The sequence below is a fragment of the Harpia harpyja genome, chromosome 3, assembly GCF_026419915.1.
Source record: "Harpia harpyja isolate bHarHar1 chromosome 3, bHarHar1 primary haplotype, whole genome shotgun sequence".
NCBI lineage: Eukaryota > Metazoa > Chordata > Aves > Accipitriformes > Accipitridae > Harpia > Harpia harpyja.
This window is the reverse complement of record NC_068942.1, coordinates 31,952,320-31,972,996: the sequence shown is the minus strand read 5'-3', so window position 1 is coordinate 31,972,996 and position 20,677 is coordinate 31,952,320. Positions and strand designations below refer to the sequence as shown.

General features: G+C 37.6%; 1 protein-coding gene across 2 annotated transcripts in view; it reads right to left on the bottom strand.

The window, feature by feature from the left end:
* KHDRBS2 (KH RNA binding domain containing, signal transduction associated 2) overlaps positions 1 to 20,677 on the bottom strand; it is a 405,822-nt gene that overhangs the window by 65,281 nt on the left and 319,864 nt on the right. For both annotated transcript variants that reach the window (XR_008234391.1, XM_052781831.1), the window contains exon 7: positions 861 to 943. Coding sequence is in view for 1 of the 2 variants with exons in the window: in XM_052781831.1 (XP_052637791.1) it covers positions 861 to 943 (83 nt within the window). In the remaining variant the exon portion in view is untranslated. The remainder of the gene's footprint in view (positions 1 to 860; positions 944 to 20,677) is intronic.

The following is a 20,677-nucleotide window of genomic DNA, read 5'->3' as shown; positions in this document are numbered from 1 at the left end:
AATGGTCAGACTCGATGATCTTAAAGGTCTTTTCCAACCTAAATGATTCTATGATTCTACATGTACTCTTAGCAACTCATGAGAGCATTTTCTGAATAATTTGCTGAAACACCCTTTTATCCTTCAGCTTAACTGTGAAAAAGATGTCATTCCATATTTAATAAACATGGACCAACCATTGAATTAATATACAAGTGCATGTGGTGTATGAATACATAAAAAGTGATTTTTGTTGCCTCATTTTAGTGACGCAAATCATAAAAGATGTGAATGTAATTTTCCCCATTATCGCACACAGTAAGGACATAAAATAAATTTCCAAACTTGGTTGCTTTTATCAATTCTGAGAGTTGCTGAGAAAGCAACTGGCTGAAAAGAGACAGTTTCAGCCTTACTTCAGGCATGCAGTTCCCTTCTATAGTTTACCTTGATGGTGGATGCCAACCAGTGGCAGGTATTTACCATCATAATTATTATTTATTTCCTTCTGGATTTGCCAAAACATTGTAAAAGCCATAAAGTATGCCCTTGACAAATTTGCACTAGTAAAGGAAGAAAAATTGCACAAACAAGTTCAGAATGACATCAGATAGGAAAATGATGTAATCACTTGCTTTTTAAAAAAAATACACTCAATTTCCACCAATTTTAAAAGTATTGTCAGCTGCTTGCATTTTTGCTTCAGCTGAAAAATTCTATATATAAATTGCAACTGCCATTATTACTTTTCGACAACTTTTTAAAGTACGGTAAGATTTTGTAGAATTCAATGTGGAAAATAAAACAGGAAATTTACATGAAAATCTAAGAGGAAAAAAAAGTGTTCTTTGAAAAATTAATGTAAAAATACAAATGCTTACCTTTGCGTTTGGGTGGCATAACTGTTATCATATGCCTCATAGCTTGGATCATCATATTCACCCCCATATCCATCATCGTACCCCTAAGGGAAAAACAGATCACCACAGCTTAGTAGAGTGATAAATCAAAGCATATTATCAAGCTGTAAAAGTAACCTGCATCAACATATATGTGCTGTATTTGCCAGTATTATGTAAAACACGCAGCCTACTGATGAGAATTGTGAATCGTCAAGAACAACCTGTACATTGCAAGGGTAAAGAAATCAGTTACTCATTTAAGAACTCGGCTTATTCATTGATAAACTGTGGTGTAGTGTCCAAACCACAGTGCTTCAGAGGGATCTATGTAGAATACTGATGAATGATAATGAAAACAATCATTTACTAGCAATTTGTTGTATAAATAGTTCCATAAATACCTATAGGTGAAATGAAAAAATGGCAGGAAAAATATAGACTGTACAACATTATTAAGAATGTTATTGTGATAAGATCATAATATTCAGTCTATTTAAAAAAAACAACCCCAAACCAACCTATGAGAAACAACATTTGCACACGTTTGTGAAGTAATAGGTTATGATTTTTATAAATAACTTGCAGTAAGCACCTTTTCCATCATTGAGCATACCACTCTTTTTAAAGGCATGCTTTTCCGTGACAAGTTAATGAACACTTTAATACAGGGCTCCTCCCATCGACCTTAAGGGTCCTAACCGAGGGCTCAGACGAACGCTCAGTCTGCCCAAGCCAGAGACACAAGTAACTTCAGAAGGTGGTTCAGCTCATCCAAGGACTGAATCTTCTACTGAGGGAGCCATTGGCAATCATGATCCATTGTAGCTGCCTCTGAACCAAAGAGTGCTCGGGAACCAGACAATAAATAAAAAAGGAGATAATGCAGGGGATGACTTTTGATGTGCTCTTTTCATACACCAGCACAACAGAGGAGGCAAGAAATGCTGTACGGAGACACATTTTTTTCTGCTATGAATTTTGGGAGCCAATATCTTTAGTTAAATAGAAAGCAAACATTTCATAGTCACCAGAAAATTTTCCTGTTACGGAAAGCGCCAAAGGAAATAGGGGGCTTAAAAATCTTTGACTCAATATTAATTACAGCAGAAGGCAATTCCATCCCCCCCAAGCTATGGAAAGTTTAGTTAGGTTGGGGTAGAAGGGACAGCATGAGGCAGCTCCAAATTAACAGCAGTCCAATAAACAATCACTCTAGTACACTTTCATAACCACACAAAGTACAGCATTAGTTTGGTACTTCATTATTTCTCCTAATTAAACTCCCTAATGGTATTGAACTAGACTTCACTGGTACTCCCGATTTGAAGAAAACATTCAAGGGAGGGAGCATTCGTTTATGCCTCCTTAGGTCAAGCATATTAAATTTGCCTGTCCTTCTGGTCTCCTACCCAGCAGTGAGGGCAAGTGTGGATTCCAGGTGGGAGACTTCACCCCTGGGGTGCTGGGTGGCCTGAAGGAAGGACAGGACGTCGGGTGGTCGCTCCGTGTCTCGGGCACCCGTGTCAGCTTGCAGTAAGGGAAGGCTTTTCTGGGCAGGAGGGAGAGCCCCGTTTTGAGACGGGGGAATGGCCTCTCCCAGAATCTCAAGTCCACACAAACCTCGTCATCTTCCATTCCAGGTGGAAGTGCACCAGTTGGACTTGCCTTCATTAGTATAAACTCATAGCAGAAAGTATAGTTAAACACATATCCCTGCAGACTACAGTGACATATTTAACATTATGTAGCTAAATACACAATCTTGCTTCTGGGGACAGGATGAGAGAAACAATGAACCACAGGAGACAGATGTTAGTCACATCGATTAGCATGCTACTGGGCGGGATCCTGCTACTGCAAAGATGAGGGTGATGCAACTTGCTATATAAAGTCGAATAGCTGGAGGAAAGACATTTCAGCATGCTCACCCACCATACGAGAGAACAGGAAAGGCAACAATTACAAATTAGCTCTCTCAGTTTCTCGATGCCTGAGGTGGATCAACATGCAGCACCAGCAGGGCAGAGAACACTTGTTAATATTTGACACTTCTGTGGGTTCACGTTACAGATTTTAACAGCCTCCCTAAAGGCTCTGAGCAGGTCAACACAGTGCAGATGGTTCAAGTGGAATGGTTGGAAAACAGCGACAGAGTAAAAAAGCACAATGTATCTTCAATAAAGAAAAAGTATTTTCTGGATAATGTTCTCTTATTTGTGTCAATCTGTATGAGAATTATCTTCTAATCCTACAGGTGAACAGTTTATGTAAGGTACATACCAGCATTTTTTCAAAGTTTAATACGGTGTATCATGCCAGACACCTTTGTCTCAAAGAAGCCTTTAGGCATCTAGAATTCAGATCCAAAATATCTCCTTTCACATCCTTGACGTGCCTCAAACTCCCTGAGCATTCTTCTTCTCTTTAACCTTCAGTGCCACAGAACCTACAACTTCAATGTTTGAAAGTATTTCTTGAATGCACATTTTCAGAGATGAAACACCCAGCTCCCATGTAGACCCTGTTAAGATCCAGAAGCTAGGAGTTTGAGGATGTTCAAATTCACATATTCTGCGCTCTGCGTGTGACCAGGACGGTGCTCCCAAGAGCGGTTCTGTATAAATATCCAGAGACCAGAACCCAGGACGCCCTCTCCAAATGCAGTGCAACCTTTGACTCAGCAATAGTCAGACTCCTTCAGGCGCTCTCTAGGTCTATTAGTCCTTGTATTAAAAACAAGGAAATAAACCATATTAAATTGATAAATGTTCTGTATAAGTACGCTGATAGGAACAGAGCTGTCCTCCCAGAGAATCTAAGTTACTAGGGCTGGATCCTCACCTCATTCAAGGAAAAAGGATTGATTACCCATGCTGTCAGTGTTTTGAATATGACAATTTTTTCTTCTATAATTTCTACAATTTAATTTATTTCACCAGAAATCTTCAGATATATGTGTATAACACTTAGACCTTCCATCCTGTATGTAAGTTCTAATGGCTTTTAATTGAGGTCTGTGCTTTTCAAGCAGAAATCTCTCAGATAAAGCGACTTTGGGCCTGATCTGATCAATGTCCGCCACTGGAGAATCCATCTCCACACTCATCAGAATATTAGAAAACTCGTATGAAAAGTTGATAGGGTCAAGCCACCCGGTTTCAGTGAAGGGGAAGAAAGCCCTTCCCTAAATCTTCAGAGTTCTTTGAAGAGGTTAATGAGGGTGCAGATAAGCAGGACCCAAGGGAAACAGGTTCTGTTGAACTCCAAAAAAGTTTCCGATGAGGTTTGATTCTCAAGGCTATCCAAGGGACTGGGGTTGCTTGCCTGGGAGTCTTTTTCCCCATGGTAGCTGCCCCCACCATTCAGAAGAAAAAGCTTACTGGAATGAACGGAAAAATATGAAACAGGGGAGCTATTAGAAATATTCAAAGTCAAACTGACAGCCATTTCTAGGCTAGGTTTTTATGCCAGGGTATCTTTATCTCAGGTATTTCTTAATAAAACATCTTTCCAAAACATAAGAAAAAGACCTCTTTACTTCGTGTCAGGGAAAAGGAAAGTGAGTCTTTCAGTGACTAGGATTTGCTCTGACCTTACAGGGATACATCCTGAACTGGAGATAAAGGAACAGAAATACATATCTGCAGCTGCATTGGAGCTAACAATGTTTATAAACAATTATAGATGATTTTGGGGAGTTTTGGCATAATTTAGATTTAAAAAATAATAACCAAAAGAAAAGACAAATTAAGGAAAATTTTAAAGTACAGCTCAATTCAGGAAAAGACTAATTTGAAAATGAGCATAGTTAAGTATTTACCAGTCTTTCCTCACAGAATGAAGATACGAAAAAAACTCTTAGAAGACTCTCAGAATAGCACATGAAATTAGCATTGGGAACACTCCCTTCAGGAGCAAATATGCATTACTCTAACGCTGATAAAATTACAGTCAGGGGAAAAAGGGGTGTAGAAGAAAAAAGGGACAGAATTGGAGAAAAGGCAAGGCATACTACCTGAGAAAAAGTTAAGTATCAATTTTGATTCAACACCCAAGATATCATTCAGAAAGATTTATTTTATTTATTTAGATTTACTCAAATCCTCTCCAAGTTTCAGATGCTGAAACAAATATTAGAAATACAAACAAAATAGTAAGTATCATCAGTAACAAGGGTATCATAATCTAATGCAATCTGATCTCTTTAATCATGAATTTCCTACTTAATTTTAAAACCCTGTTTCAAACAATAATAGCCCGCACTCAAATTCACCAAGTTTAAATCACCTCTTCTCTGAATAGCCTTCGAAAATAGGATTTTCACAGCATGCTCTGAAAAATGGTAGGTTTCAGCTCTGGGCAATGAAGAAGGAAAATAATTCTAATAGTTCTAATGAAAACTGCCCTACTCACAATATTTTACTTATGTCCTGGTAATACATGATAAAATACATTGTAAGGAAGTCAAAACTAATTAGTTTTTTATAGGAGATAGCCCAACTCTTTCTAAAGTAGCAAACTGCAAAGTATCTAGACTTTTTTTTTAAAAAAAAGCAAAACACAAACAAAAAGTCAAAGTGAGTTATGCAACTCTGTACTTTACTTGACAAGTATGTGAACAAGAAAAATGTCTGCAGCCAGAGAAACAGGGTAGCCCTTCTCATTAGCTGCACCCAGCAGTACAAAAAAATTAGTACTGTACCTCAGAGAAGGTGAGGGTATAAAAATCCACATCTAATTGTAACTCTAAGTAAAACCAGTTGTTTCCCAGTAAAGGGGCCTTTGCATAGTTTCCACTATTTTCTTCTCCTTGCTTCTATAAATCTACAAATGCTGTCTCACTCTCTTTTCTGCTGTGACTTGGCCACATCCATATCACCTTAGCTTAGAAGGCTAAAAGCCAGTTGTCTACCACTAACCTAGCAGTAGAATCCCATAAGAATCACAGGGTAGAAATAAAATATTTTTAGAGGGTAATTTATCCCACATACTTTTGACACCTATTTGAGGACAAGTTGAATTGCTCTCTAAATGAGAGCTTTCTTTCCAATGACTATAAAGGGAGCCCAGGATGGATGTGTTAGATTTAGATAACTAACCTTTAGGTATGTAATGTAGTTCATTGTTTGAAGGAATTTATTGCTCAGAGAAAGCTGAGCTTGTAAAAATCAGTGCTGCTAAGCTTAATTTTGAAGCCACCTGAGCCCCAGAATGCAATCAGAATGCTGTGAATGATGCATGGGGATGGGTGGGCATGTCAGAATAGCTTCTCAAACAGACAGCACTCTGTTCGGAGAAGATTTCAGGTTAGACAGTCTGGCATGCAGCTGAGTACACACCTACCACTCAGGATATGCCAACAACTACGGGAAATCTTAAATCCCACTCCTTTTACTGTATATGAAACACTGGAGAGAAAATAGAGAAATGCATCTGGGAAGCCTTCTCCTTCCAGATGTATGACTCACGCCCTTGGCGAGTCATGCTGCCTGTTTGGCTTAATGGATCTTCATTTTTTTCCTGCAAAGAGCATTTAAGGTAGCTAAATCATGTCACAGAGAAATGGCAATTTTAATCAAAGTTAAAACAAATCACGGCTGTTATACTCGGACCTGTACTACTGTCACCTCCTTCTCTACTTGTGCCTTTTAAAAAAGCGGCAGCCGGCACCATCATCGCGTGTTCCCAACGATTTGCGAGTGCTGAGCTGGTTGAGCCTCTCTAGAGTGCTGCAAGGGGGAGGACTTGCCTTCCATCAGTCACACTCGTGAGCTGGGTGCTCAGTCCCCAGGTCGTTCTAAGGTGGGGACAGCTCTGAGGAGATGTAGAGGAACACATCTTAATATACCTTGGTTTTATGTAATTTAGACAAATGGCAATTTCTCTCTACTGACTACAAAGAGGGGTAAAAACTGTAATTACTTTAGATTTGGATTATGCAGTGTTGAAAACCTGCAGTTAGAGCAGATGAATCTCACTGAAGTACCAGGGAAGTTACTCTGTTGCTGAGCAAGGATTCCCCAAATCGTAATTTATGCTTAGAAACTGAAATTCTGAATAAATTATTCCATAAGTATGTATGCCTGCTATCATAGGTGGCCTTGGATTCTTCAGCTATACCTTCAGGGTCAGAAAAAAGAGAAACTAGATATTATCAGTTTGTTGAAGATGATACATATCCCCTGCAGTAGTAAGATCTACCAAGCGTTTTGAAGATGAACTCAAAGACAAGTAGAGTGGCACTATATCCATCAAAATGATAAATAGTAGTAATAATAATAAAAATAATGCTGAAATTAAAATGGGAATACTAATCAATTGAAAAATCAGAGCTCTATGCTATGGACTTCGTGAATGCAATATACGAACTAGAGTCTACAGTGCTGAGACAAGCCAGAGTAGACGTGCTTGCCAGAGGCAATGAAGTAATCTCAACACGTTCGACCTCTTCAAGAAATCAGTCTTACTCTTCACATAACAGCAGTGAGAAACACCTTTATAACTGAATGGTAAAACATATAGAGGCGAACATTTTTCACAGTCTCATGGAAATACAATTGAAATTTCAGTATAATCACAGTCACAGAGCTTTTGCAAATTCAAAGCAGAGAATGTAAATGAGCTATTCATGTCCTCATACTTCAGTGGTTTAAATAAAACTCATGTTGAACAATTAGGGTAATAAGAATGAGTCAAACTAAACAAGTTTTCTACCCAGAAATCCTGAAATTGATTGTATGCAAGATAAAGATAGGGCAGGAGCCACAGAAGCAAATAGCTGTGCAGTGCCAAAGCAGTCACAGTAAAACAGAATCTCAAGAAATTGCTGTGTACTCTCCTAAATGTAGGTTTCTTTTTCTTTTCTTTCTATTTTTTCTGTAATTTTTCAACTAAATGCAAAATGAATGAATAACACTTAAAATACATTTTGGTGTACTGAAAATCAGAACAGAATGAAAATGTAAAAGAAAATCTAAGAGAAATGAGACTTTTCTTACTCCTTCTATATTTGCAAGACCGTAGCCTACAGCATAATTTGCTGCTGCAATTATTATACTACAACATTCATCTAACATCTTTATTTCTTCAAACCCTTATGTTAGCTCTCCTATGCTCATGAAGTCACATTAAAATTTCTAATTCATGTGTCAAAGCTCCGTATAATCAGCTGCTGCTTACATCCATTTAACTCGTTGCGCTTTCCCTGCTCCCCTAACCTTGCTACCATAAACACTGAAACCATTTCCTCTCCCGTTTTACTTGTGCTTTTTTTCATATTGCCTCTCCTTGTAGAATAGCATCCTAACCTCAGTGTCAATCCTTTACTCAGTTCCTATTGCACAGGAATGTCTCGCAGAAACATCTCTTTTCTTCCAATATCAATAAAATGACTTATTTTAGTAACAAGCAGCAAGTAGACATGAAAAATAATCCAAGGTACCTTCTTTGTACATATGCAATAAGTTGCATTTTTCCACTTGTCTATGATTCTGAGGTCCCCGAAGAGAGGATTTTTTAATTATTATTTTTACTGATGACTTGTAGTTCTTTACATAGTACTTGAGTGATGGTATATTACAGTAGCAAGTTGCACTGGTGACAATATATCACAGAAATGGCATTTAAATGAAAGATTTATTTTTCCTGTGAACTGAAATGAATAGAGTAGAAAGCAGCCTTCAGCTGCCAAGGAAGGATGGGCTGCAATACACCTACTATTGGTTTTAATCTCTTTATCATATCTACTATTTCTCTTTCCAAAATTGCAAGCAAAGCAGATCATAGAATCATCAAATCACAGAATGGTTTGGGTTGGAAGGGACCTTAAAGATCATGTTGTTCCAACCCCCCTGCCATGGACAGGGACACCTTCCACTAGCCCAGGTTGCTCAAAGCCCCATCCAACCTGGCCTTGAACACTGCCAGGGATGAGGACAACCTCTCTGGGCAACCTGTTCCAGAGCCTCACCACCCTCACGGTGAAGAACTTCTTCCTTTCATCCAATCTAAATCTACCCTCCTTCAGTTTAAAGCCATTACCTCTCATCCTAGCACTACACTCCCTGTTAAAAAGTCTGTCCCCATCTTTCTTGTAAACTCCTTTTAGGTACTGGCAGGCTGCTGTAAGGTCTCCCTGGAGCCTTGTCTTCTCCAGGCTGAACCACCCCAACTCTCTCAGCCTGTCTTCACAGGAGAGGTGAACTTCTTGTGCATCCTGATGCTCCCTCAGCTGTATAAGTGATAGATGGAGCTGACAAAATCTGTCCGTGGAGCAGTAATGTTTCTTACAGGTACAGTAGGTACAGAAATCATTACAAGTTTCTACTAAAGACTGACAACTCTTCTGAGTTTAGCAACTTATTGATGCTTTAAAGCATTTTATGATGGTTTGACTTGCTAGACACAATGCCTTAAAAGTAAACCATTTCAACTTTAAATAAGCTTTATAATAATCCAGGAAATTAAATTTCCAGGTCTCGAATGGTTGGGAATTCCAAGGAATTCTCCTTTTTATTTTCCAACCCCTGAAAACTGGACCACAGGATTGTCCATCTCAGAGCTTGTAAAGGTGCAAGTAAATGCTGAGGTACTAGCAAAGAACAGAAATGCTTTGATAGGTGCTTTGCAGGACCTTGAATTGCATTTAATTTTAAATCAAATTTCACTCTGATGTATTATTAATGCTGGAAGTAGGCAGATTAAATACAACTTGGCCAAATGCAATATAATGTGCTCTAGTAAATACATCCTCAAATTCTATGAACTGCCCATGTCTCTGAATTTACAGAATTCCCTCAGGAAAAGACTTGTAAGAGTCATCATGATTAACAGCTAGGAGATCCACCCAATTTTACTGCAGCATTGAAACAAAAAAGCTCCACAAAAATAGCCTTATATTTTCTATGTCAAGAAAGGAAAACAAAATACACAGGTTAATTCTATGTGCAACCCCATTGTTTTTGATCTGTTTTTATTCTCTATTTAAATATATTTAACCATTAAGGATTCCATGAATTAGTAATACATAACAGTAACAAAACTTCACAGTGGAATTAGAGACAAAATTGTTTAAAGTGCTCAAAACACAGAGCAAATAAAGTTTTATTTCTTTATTAATGATGAAGCAGGCCTAGATGACAGTTCAGGCATTCGTAATGTTGGAAACTTTATATCCTAATCTTTGCCAGACACCCCACACCTTTTTCATAAATTACATCTCTTGCTGAATCAAATTCCAAACGTCCTAGATTGTTACAAAGATAGTTCATCACATATTTCCTAGAATCTAATTTTATAGAAAAATATTTCTGAAAACAAATTTGGACAATGAATTTTAAACTGTCGTCTTTATGTAATTTATGCATTTTGCATAATTTTTGATTCTTTACATAAACATTTTAACTCTTACATTTATTTTTCTTACCTTATAAAAGACCATAAAGTAGTATTTAGAAGACACAACAATGGTAATTCTTATTTGGCGTTGTTTTAAGCCATACAGCTAAGTAGTATTTCACCAGTTCCATGATAACTTTGATTAAATTTTTGAAGTTGCAACCTGAATAGTGTGTCTCATCAATTTATGTGAATTGATCAAACTTTTTTTTTTCATTCAAACTTAAATTTTGAAGAGCTGACATAATGAAACTTTGAAAAATATAGGTAGATTCTAAAAGTTACGAAAATTAATCTAGTACTAGGGAAACTAAATATTAAGTTGACATCAGTTGCCGAACAGGTGGACTCTTTTTTTTTTCCTGCTTATGACAATGATTAAACTTATTATACAAGTGCTGCTTACAGTGAATGCAGCAATGTTTGCACTGATGCTAACCACGTTTGAATGCAAATGTTCCTGGAAATTCTTCTTGGTCCTGTGTACTGTACAGGAATAAAAAAAAAAGTGCCTACTCATAGCATCTTGTTAACTGTAATATTTCATTTTCTAACAGATATTGTCAGACTAGGAAATACAGTTTAGCAAGACGTATAAAATGCAAGGATTAGAGGTAATGCAGAATTTTCTTCTTGGTTTTAAAATATATGTAAGAAGAGTGAACTTAACTAGCACAACCTTGTACAGGAATTATTGCAGAAAGACCAGTTATAATTAAAAAGCAAGCATGTAGAATATGTTGGGGCTTCTCATTTGTGAATATAATAATAAGCAAAACAGTAAAAAGTGGTTAATATTTATTGAGATACTTAGAGGTAGTCTTTAAATTGTTATTCCCTCAAGTTCGAGCATGCAGTTAGAAATTAGGGATGGAAAAGAACAGATCATCTATTAGGAGCTCCTGTCAAAAATGATTGCTCCTTTCAGCACATTTTCTAGTGCTTTCTCTAATCAAATTCTAAATATTGCCAGTAGTAGGGATTCCACCATTTCTCTTGGGAGACTGTCTGACAGCCTAATAGATCTTTGTGTCAGACACCTCTGCTAACTTTATCCCATACGACTAAATATATTTCACTGTACCAGTGAGATGACTCTCCTAACTCAGTATTCTCAGTATTCTCTAAAGTCTGTGTTATATTCTTCCATTTTCTTTTAAAAATAATTAAAATATAAAGATTCAAAGTCAAATACAACCCTGACACAGTAAGAGATATACTGATCAGGAAACAGCACAGCAACAAGCCAGAACCCCCATCTTCATAAAAACCTTTTACAGATCCCTGCCTCCACAGATCCCTTCCTTTTCCTTGGCTCCAGGAAACAGATGTGCTGGAAAAGATGTCCAGTCATCTTTGACTGTACTGGATCAAGACTGTCAAACACTACGACTAGTCCCCTAAAGTGAAAGCTGTCTAACACAAGTGGCTCTCAGGTGGTGATAGATGACCTGCCTGAATTAAATCCTTAAAGTCTGGTGGAATTTATTGCATTAAAATCCACCCAGAAAGCTGCAGGAAGTCCATACAGACCTCAGAATATGCCTTTCATAGCAAGACACTCGGCTTACTCAGCAAGCCTTTCTGTTGTGCCCCAGATCGAATCTGAAGATTAAGGTGATCAAAGTGATGCAGATATGGATCACAGTAACAAAATCCATGTTAAATAGGGAATGAAAATCCTGTTATTAGGTATGGCATATTCCTAGACTCCAGTGCAGCCTGACTGTCGTGCTGCAAACAGGGATGTGTTGTGATCCCAGACTGCAGCAAGACACAAGAAGGAGGGAAGAACAGTGAGAACAGTTTCCCGTATTGAATGCTACACTCTTTCCACCACGCAGCTGTAATTGCTTTGGTCTAGCTTAGTCTTAACCTGCTGGCTATTGTTCATGGCTGACAACTCAGAAAATGGACCAGATATTTGGTACATTAACCAAGTTAAGTGCATTAAAGATAGAGAATCACATAAAAACGACATTCTGAAAACACTAAGTAGTATCTCTATGCTAATTCTTCTAATGCTCGCCAAGGAATAAAAAGAAAAAGCATAAGAAAAGGTAAAAAAGGCCAACAGCCCTCTTCATTTCAAGACTATTCATCTCAGAATAGCGATTCTGACCTTTCCTGACACAGCCTGTCAGCCAATGAAGAACAAAAAATGATTAAAAATATTGATGGACTGCCAGTCAGTCCAGTAGTCATTTTCATTTACCATATAGAAGTAGTAGTTCACATCTAATAATACCTCTTCTACTCTAAACCCTGCAATGAAGACACCAAAAGCAGAGGTCAACAACCTTCTCAAGCCTGTCTAGGACTGGATTCCCAAACCTGTGCAGATCATCCTGGGCCATGACTGCCCCAGTTGCTGTGCAGTCTACTGATGGTGTCCAACAGTGTAACTGAAAATGGACCTGGGGAATCTCAACGTATTAGTCCATCCCTTTAGCTCACAATTTAGTTTTTACTAATATATCTCCATCTGTTTTCAACTATTTATTTTAGTATATTTACCAATCAAAAATTAACAAGATGTTGAATATAGGAACACTTTAACATGCACTGATTGATAGAAAGCATAATCATACCAACCTCATTGTTCTACTTTACACTCACCAATGTTTTGGAAAAGGTGCCATTCTAGATTTCAGTGAGCTCCTATAAATCAAGAGCCAGGTTTCTAGCTGACCACTGCAATCGTAACATCTGATACAGTTATAAAAATGCTTTGCACTGTAGAAGTCTAAGTTTTTGTAAGAAACAGGTTCTTCTATTGTACACTGTATCTCAATGTATTAAGGAACATATACATATAAATCCATATACATACATATATACACACACAGGCACCTATCCTGCTCTTGGGTAACAGCAGTATTTGCATCCCTTTCATTCAATTACATTGTATGAGTGTACATGGTTTTGAGGGTCACTAAAAAGGATGGAAGGCTGAAAGTCATGTTCACTAGAACTTAACCCTGTGGTGAAGTGCAATTTCTAGTTCCTCTTTTTAACAACTACATTAGATAAAGAGTGTAAAATGCGACACACAGACTACCTTCTAAAAATTAAAAATTTTTTGAAGAGATTATTCTCTGGCCACAGATGTGGAAGCACAATACAGATTGCAGTGAACATTCGACTGATGTACTTGAAATATTGTGTTGTTGCTGGTTTTTTTTAATGAATAAATTTTGCTATCACTCCTTAGAATTTCTCACTAAGCTCAGAACACTTTTAGCTCCATATTCGGCATTGAAAATAATTCTGTGTGATTTTAGGTCTTCAACAATTTAAATTTTAAATCTTGCATGCCAAGTCATTTTGTCTTAATCTTATAGGGAGAACTATGTGTTCCCCCTGCAACACATACAAACATACACACACGTGAGCAGAAACTTATGTAATCAAATCCTACACAAAACATTTCTGTTGTCTCTCCAGCTTTCTAGAAAAAAAACCCAAGATTTTTATAAAAAGAAGCTTTCCATCCTGACCTACCATTCAGGCCACATCCTCAGTTATTATATTTCCCTGTATGCCATAAAAAAGTTTTAGCCTTTGTTTATTTTTATTGATGTAACTTTCAGCTTTTTTCATTTATTTGTTTCTTTTTATTTTATTTTTATACAGGGGTATTTTTATGGTATGAAATACAGATTGCAATATATCTTAATTAGTTCTACTTCAGGAAGAGAAAGTAGGGCAATGGAATGAAAAGAAATAATTTGTTAATTACTATTTCCTTTTAGACATTGTTTCAGCACTTTACATGCTCACCTTTATCTTGTTTATGCCATGATAATACCTTGCCCTGGAAAAGATAAAAATCTACTCATGTCTTAGATCTTCCTTGTTTTAAAGAGCAACAATGTTAAAAGGAATTTTTAAATTGAATTCTTTGACATTTTTATCAGGTCTTAGGCAGCAAGTTCAAAAAGCCACTATGTCAGTTTTGGAAGTACTGAAGGACGGAGTGTTCATAGCCAAATAATGAAGTCAAAGAGGGTAAGTCGGCATTTATTGAAGTAGAAAAGGAGAAGCATATGGATACGTTTTTCCACCATCAGTTCAGAGAAAAGGCCATCTAACTCAGACTCTGCTTGAATATTTAAAAAATGAGCAGAAGGTTATTCTCATCTTACAAGCTATAATGACAGAGACTGAAGATACTGTCACGATTCTTTAAAGTCTCAAAATTTTCTAAAAAGGGATGGTTCATGCTGGTGATGTTTCATCATTAACTATTCAGCTGGTAGACCACTATTCCACAATGGCAGTATTATCTCCTCATTGGCATGTTCTTGTTCTGTTAATGCACTGGAGAAAATAAAGACATCGATTTAGCTGTGATTGTAATGGTCAATGACTCAGGAATCCATGTTAAAAAAAAATCTTCATGATTCACAGAGGCAGTGTCAGCACTTTATATAGTGCTTCATTACAGTATTCCGTTGGGTTTTGAAACAGAAAATCCATGGGACCAAGGGGTTTGTGTTTTTTTTTCCCCTAACCAAGACTAGGAATTAGTCCAGTGTAAAAATGTACACATGATTACATAAAACATCAAAACATTATTTAAAATAAAATAAAATTCATTAATTAACTATTTCCACTTATTTCAGTTTAATAAGCTGTTGCATAAGTTTGTAAAACTCAATTCTGAACACTGAAGATACTAAAACACTGAAGGGAATAAATACATAAAGATATACTTGCTGACTGCAACAAATTGCTCACTTAAGGGGATATGGGTTGAAAGGAAGCTGACTCTTGGTCACTAGTGATTCTCTCTATTCAAATTTTATCATAAGAAATATCCGTCAGGCTCATGAAAATATTTGACACCTCTCTCAGTCCCATCACGCTGAGTCCAAGAACTCTGCTTGCAAGAGGCTGGAGTAGATTAGCAATACAACAGCTGGAAGTTCATTGTCTTAAAACAAAGCCATCATCTCTACCAGAATGTCACTTTGTTAATGCATCTAAGAAGCAAAAGAAGCTCACACAACTCTGATCCGGATTTCTCACAGTATTTCCCTCTAAAAATATAAAAAATGAAGCTCTCCTCCCAATTTCCATATTTCTATACATACCACTAGCCAGCCAAGAACATAGATTTCAATCAGGTGTACTGAATATCGACTTGTCTATTTAGCATTAATATTAAATAGGAATGAAGTCATTGGGGCTAGCAGTATTTATTCCCTTGGTAAAATGTTTGGAGATGTGTCAGTAAAGAGTGATCGGTGAACTCCTGAGCATCACTCTGAACATCTGGGAAGCATAGAACCTGGCTGAGAATTATAAGATGTAGGAAGGACTTTTATAGCACTTAATTGCAAGCATCACTGAAATAATACTAAATTATTAGTATTCAAATAAACATTAAGGGTTGCATCACTGGTGATCAAAAGCCAGCCTTCAGCTTTTAAATTGTAGTCATCTTGCCAATTGATGAAAGCTGTATCTCAGTTTTGACCTTGAGGCAGACTGATGAATATATTTGCAGTCAGCAGAGGAGGGAAAATCAGAGCAGCCAGACATAACTGAAAACGTTCCTTGTAGAAATTAGAAGCAACATTATTCTTGTCCATTTTGCCATCTGTAGTGTCTGAGGAATCAAGAGGTTCTTATATTTCAAGATGTGGAGTGGAGAAGTTGAATGTAATGGACAACATAAAAGTGACTTGCTAATATGGTTAGGTTTAAGAAAAAAAAAATCAGTATGAAAAAAATTTGAAGTCCATTTGGATAAGCAACACAATTTTCTTTGAAAGAGGTCTTTCTCATCAGTGCCTGCTGGAGGTCAAAAGCACAATTTAGTGGAGTTGTTCAGTTTAAGACTAACGCATCTTGGTGCCAGTGTGGAAGCTAGATGCCTCACATCTGACCATAAGGCAGACGTTGAGAGCTCAGTTCAGTAGCTGCACAGTTATCTACTGTCATTCTGGACATCCTAACATATCCTGGCTTCTACCTCCTAGTCCAGCAGGGCAGAGGTCTCTCCGGGCTCCTATGTGACATCGTTGGTCCTCTGTGGATGTCTTGAAGGCTGTAGGGTCCTCAGATGACACTAGAACCTGTGCCCAGGCAGCCCAACAGAACGGGAATTGAGAGATTTACTTGGAGACGAAGGGTGTAGCTACATTAGTGTTTTGAGCTGGGAGCCGTCTTAAGCACTGATCCTCCAAAACTGTGGCTAACTACCAATATGTCTGAAGTCTTGAAGCACCTAAGATTTTGAGATTTACATTCCTAAAACTTTTCTTCTGGGCAGGCTTGTAGCTGCTTCAATCTTGGCAGAACCGAACAGCTCAACAACTATACTACTAATGCCTAATTAGTATCCACTAAATAGAAGTTCTCTGCTTATCATCCAGGAAGGTTTTGAGCCAGTTGGCATGCCCCAAGAATATCTAATACATACATCCATGATCAGTCTGCCCACAAAACACAGCTGATACCACTTCTTTCTTTCCAAAAGAGCACAATACCACAACACTCCAGTGAAGTGCCAAACCTGTTTCAATACCTATTTCAGCCTGAAACTACATTTCTAATGAGAATGGCTATTGCAACAATTAGGCTTTAAGCTATTCTGTGATATTGGTACTCTTACCTCATTGATTTTTTTTTCCAGTTTTAAAGATTAATTCATGAAAGAGAGGTTGCCAAAGAAATCATGAATATCCAAATTTGGTTTTGGGACATACTCTTGGAGAAGAAAGTTTTAGATCGCAATCCATGGCCCAGTAATTATTCAGAGTTGTATTTAGTTATTTTACAACATGCTAACATCCTTAGAGCAGAAACAGAACAATGAGGTAAAATTATCTGTTCTCCTCCATTGGCATTTTATAAGAAAGATATAGTGCCTCTTGACTCCTTAGTTTTCTAGCTGCAGAAGAAGATTCAGGGCTGCAAATCACAATTATCCCTAATGGACTTCAGAAAGAGATACTTATACCTATTTACTTGTAACTGAGCAAAATTCAAGCATGCTATAAAAAGTTTCTATAACATTGCAATTGGGATGTTAACCACAGTATTTTACATAGAAAAAACCGGAAATGGCAAGTTCTTGATTTCCATCCTCGAAATACCTTTGAATCTAAGATGTAAATGTTGGTGTTTAAATACATAATATCTCTGTAAAGGCTTTGTTTGTTTACAGATGGTCTTCTAATTGTCTTTTGGAATGTTAATTTCACTAAGGGAAGCAATACTTCATATTTTGCTTTTCCTTTCCCTTTTAATGAGAAAGCAAAAGCCAAAACCACTGCATGTTTGTTTCCTGAATCAGCTTCTCTACTTTTCATAGAAACTAGCATTGATCACAGAAATTACAAGTAGAAGAGAAAAATATTTTCCTGCATGACTAATCTGTCTCCTGGATTGTTCGGTCCATGTGGTAGAAACATCATTGATGTTTTGGTCTGTATACTTTTATAAAGTTACAGCATGTGAACAAGTTATCCACTGAGCTAAGTATGGTTCCTCCTTAAAGCAGTGGGAAAACTCTCATGGACTTCAGTGGCATTAAAAATCAGAAAAACAAGCAAGTGGGAAATTTTGGGGGTTTTAAACCTGGGAAATGTTAACTGTAGGTATTAATTCAGAAACTAAAAAATGTATTATACTCTAGTTGCCATTATTTATAACAAAACCTATCGTATTAATAATATAAATAATTATACTGATTCTGCTTGATGTATTAAAGAATTCAACTTTCAAGCAAACCTGTGATATAACTAATTATCACTATCCCTGTTACACAGATGCAGAAAACAGAATTTAGAAGTGTTAATGTAATTAACATGCTCAAAATCAAAGTGAAAATCTGTGGCAGAGCAATGAAAAAAACCTCAGAATTACTTGGATCACATCACCACCTTCCTAATTGGTATGAGTCATTTCTTGCTCACATCAGCTTTAAGAGCAGATTAGATACTGACGCTATTAGAAAGGCTGTTTTATAAACCTTTTATGAAGATCTTCTCAAACAGCTTCACCAACTCAGAACACGTTAAGATCCACGATTACAAGTCCACAGCCAACAATAAGAGGTTTATGTCACCTTAGAACATGCAATTTGTTGTTGCAAAAGGATGCTTTAAAATTGCACTGAAATACATTTCTATCTTGATGAGCTTAAGGGTGTGGCTTTGTTCCTTACCATCTACCCTCATACGACCTTCCTGTTATCTCATAACACTTGAAGAATTTTCAAACTTATTCTTTAGGTTTTGAACAGTTTTAAGCTAACTTGACAGACATAGTATTCTGCTTTGTCAAAACATTTTCTTGTCTGATTTCACTAACATAAAAGGTGTAGGCTGTCCCTCAGGCTTCATTTAATGTTCTTTGATCACACATTTATAATAACAGCACAACAAAAAAATAAGATTGCAAGATGATCAACAAAGTTAGTATATTTAGTGATGCCCATCAGTGTGTTTGAGGGCTAACAGAGCATCTCATCTTTCATGTACGCAAGTGGATGCCCCTTTCTACTTCCGTATCTGATTATCTTCCTGGGATGCAGCTGCTTTGAAGAAATGCCTTATAACTGCCACGCAGAAGCGCGCTGCAGAACAAGACTTGCTTTTAACTTACCTTTTGGTCATAGTTACACTTAGAAGCTCTTTAAGGTTATCTCATGCTATGTGTCTTCACATGATGTCCATCCTTCCTGTTCAGCATGGATCACAACAATGCCTTAAGGCACAAGGAAACAATCTGTGCATGTGTATGTTTGAATATCATGGATGTCCAATTGTGAGATATTTATGTAATGCCTCAAAACCATCCTCGTCTTCATTCTGTAACTGCATCTTACATCTTTTATGCAAATTTGATGTCCTCTTGTTCTCATGGATAGAAAGCTTGAGATCTAATTAAGTCAAATCATCTTGCATAACAAAATGAGACAATTTTACATTAAGCTTCAATGTTTGTTTCTTCCTTGTTCTAAAATGGTGTTTCTGTGTGCTGCAAGGAGTTTCTAACTTCAGAAATCTTTTCTCTAGCTAAGGTAACTTGATTAGTTCCTTACTCTTACTGAAGGTATATTTGTGCCTAACCTATGTGCTGGGCTTGAGGAAATTATGAAATTACCTGTGAAGGAGTTGTAAAAAACTCAGATGCAATAGAAAAACTTGTTCCTGGGGGATAGCAGACTCGCTATCTCCTCCTGACAGGCATGCTCATTACCCTGGCATGGGAGGAAGCAGGCAGGTTGCTGATTCAGTTCCAGTTCTGCATTTTCCCCTAGAGTTGGCTCGATGGAATCCAGGAAGCCGACAACCCTAGCCAAGGAAAACTGCAGCACAGCAAAATGTAGTGTTGCCCCAAGACATTTGACTGTGCTATAACTGCCTCACAGTATTTCTCTCTCCAAGGCACACTCCACAAACTTTAGCTTGAGAGAGGAGCAAAAAACATATCAAATTTAAAATGCAAAAATGTAACTTATGATCATAATTCATGAAATGCACAGAAACTGCAGGTTGTAAAGATAGCGAATGAATGAACTAACTATAAATAAACTCCTTTCAGGAATGGGAAACATTCTCTAATATAAAGTGCAAGGAACATGGGAATATTTTTGCGTGCATAATCTAGCCTCATCCCATTTTGACAATGCTTGCTTTTCTATCTACACCCATAAATGACTGCCGCTGCTAACGTATGATAAGCTGGTAAGAAAGCATTTAACATGAAAAAGATTAATCTAGCCACAAAATCCTAAACATAAAACTTTCAAACTGGGTAAGGCCGCCCCTCGAGTCCTGTGTTCAGTTTTGGGCCCCTCACTGCAGGAAAGACATGGAGGGGCTGGAGCGTGTCCAGAGAAGGGCAACCAAGCTGGTGAGGGGTCTGGAGCACAAGTCTGATGAGGAGCGGCTGAGGGAGCTGGGGTGGTTCAGTCTGGAGAAAAGGAGGCTGAGGGGAGACCTTATCGCTCCCTACAGCTGCCTGAAAGGAGGGTGTAGTGAGGTGGGGGTCAGTCTCTTCTCCCAAGTAACTAGCGATAGAATGAGAGGAAATGGCCTCAGGTTGCACCAGGGGAGGTTTAGGTTGGATATTAGGAAATACTTCTTCACCAAGAGGGTTATCGAGCACTGGAAGAGGCTGCCCAGGGAAGTGGTTGAGTCACCATCCCTGGAGGTATTTAAAAGACGTGCAGATGTGATGCTTAGGGACATGGTTTAGTGGTGGACTTGGCAGTGTTAGGTTAATGGCTGGACTTGATCTTAAGGGTCTTTTCTATGATTCTATGATTTGTGATTAACTAGCAGAGAGTCCAAATGACAGTCTTGTGAAGCTGCGTGCAGTTTTTGCATAGCAAAATTCAAGGGAAGTTAAGGCAGAGCCCTGTGTGGAAAACTGAA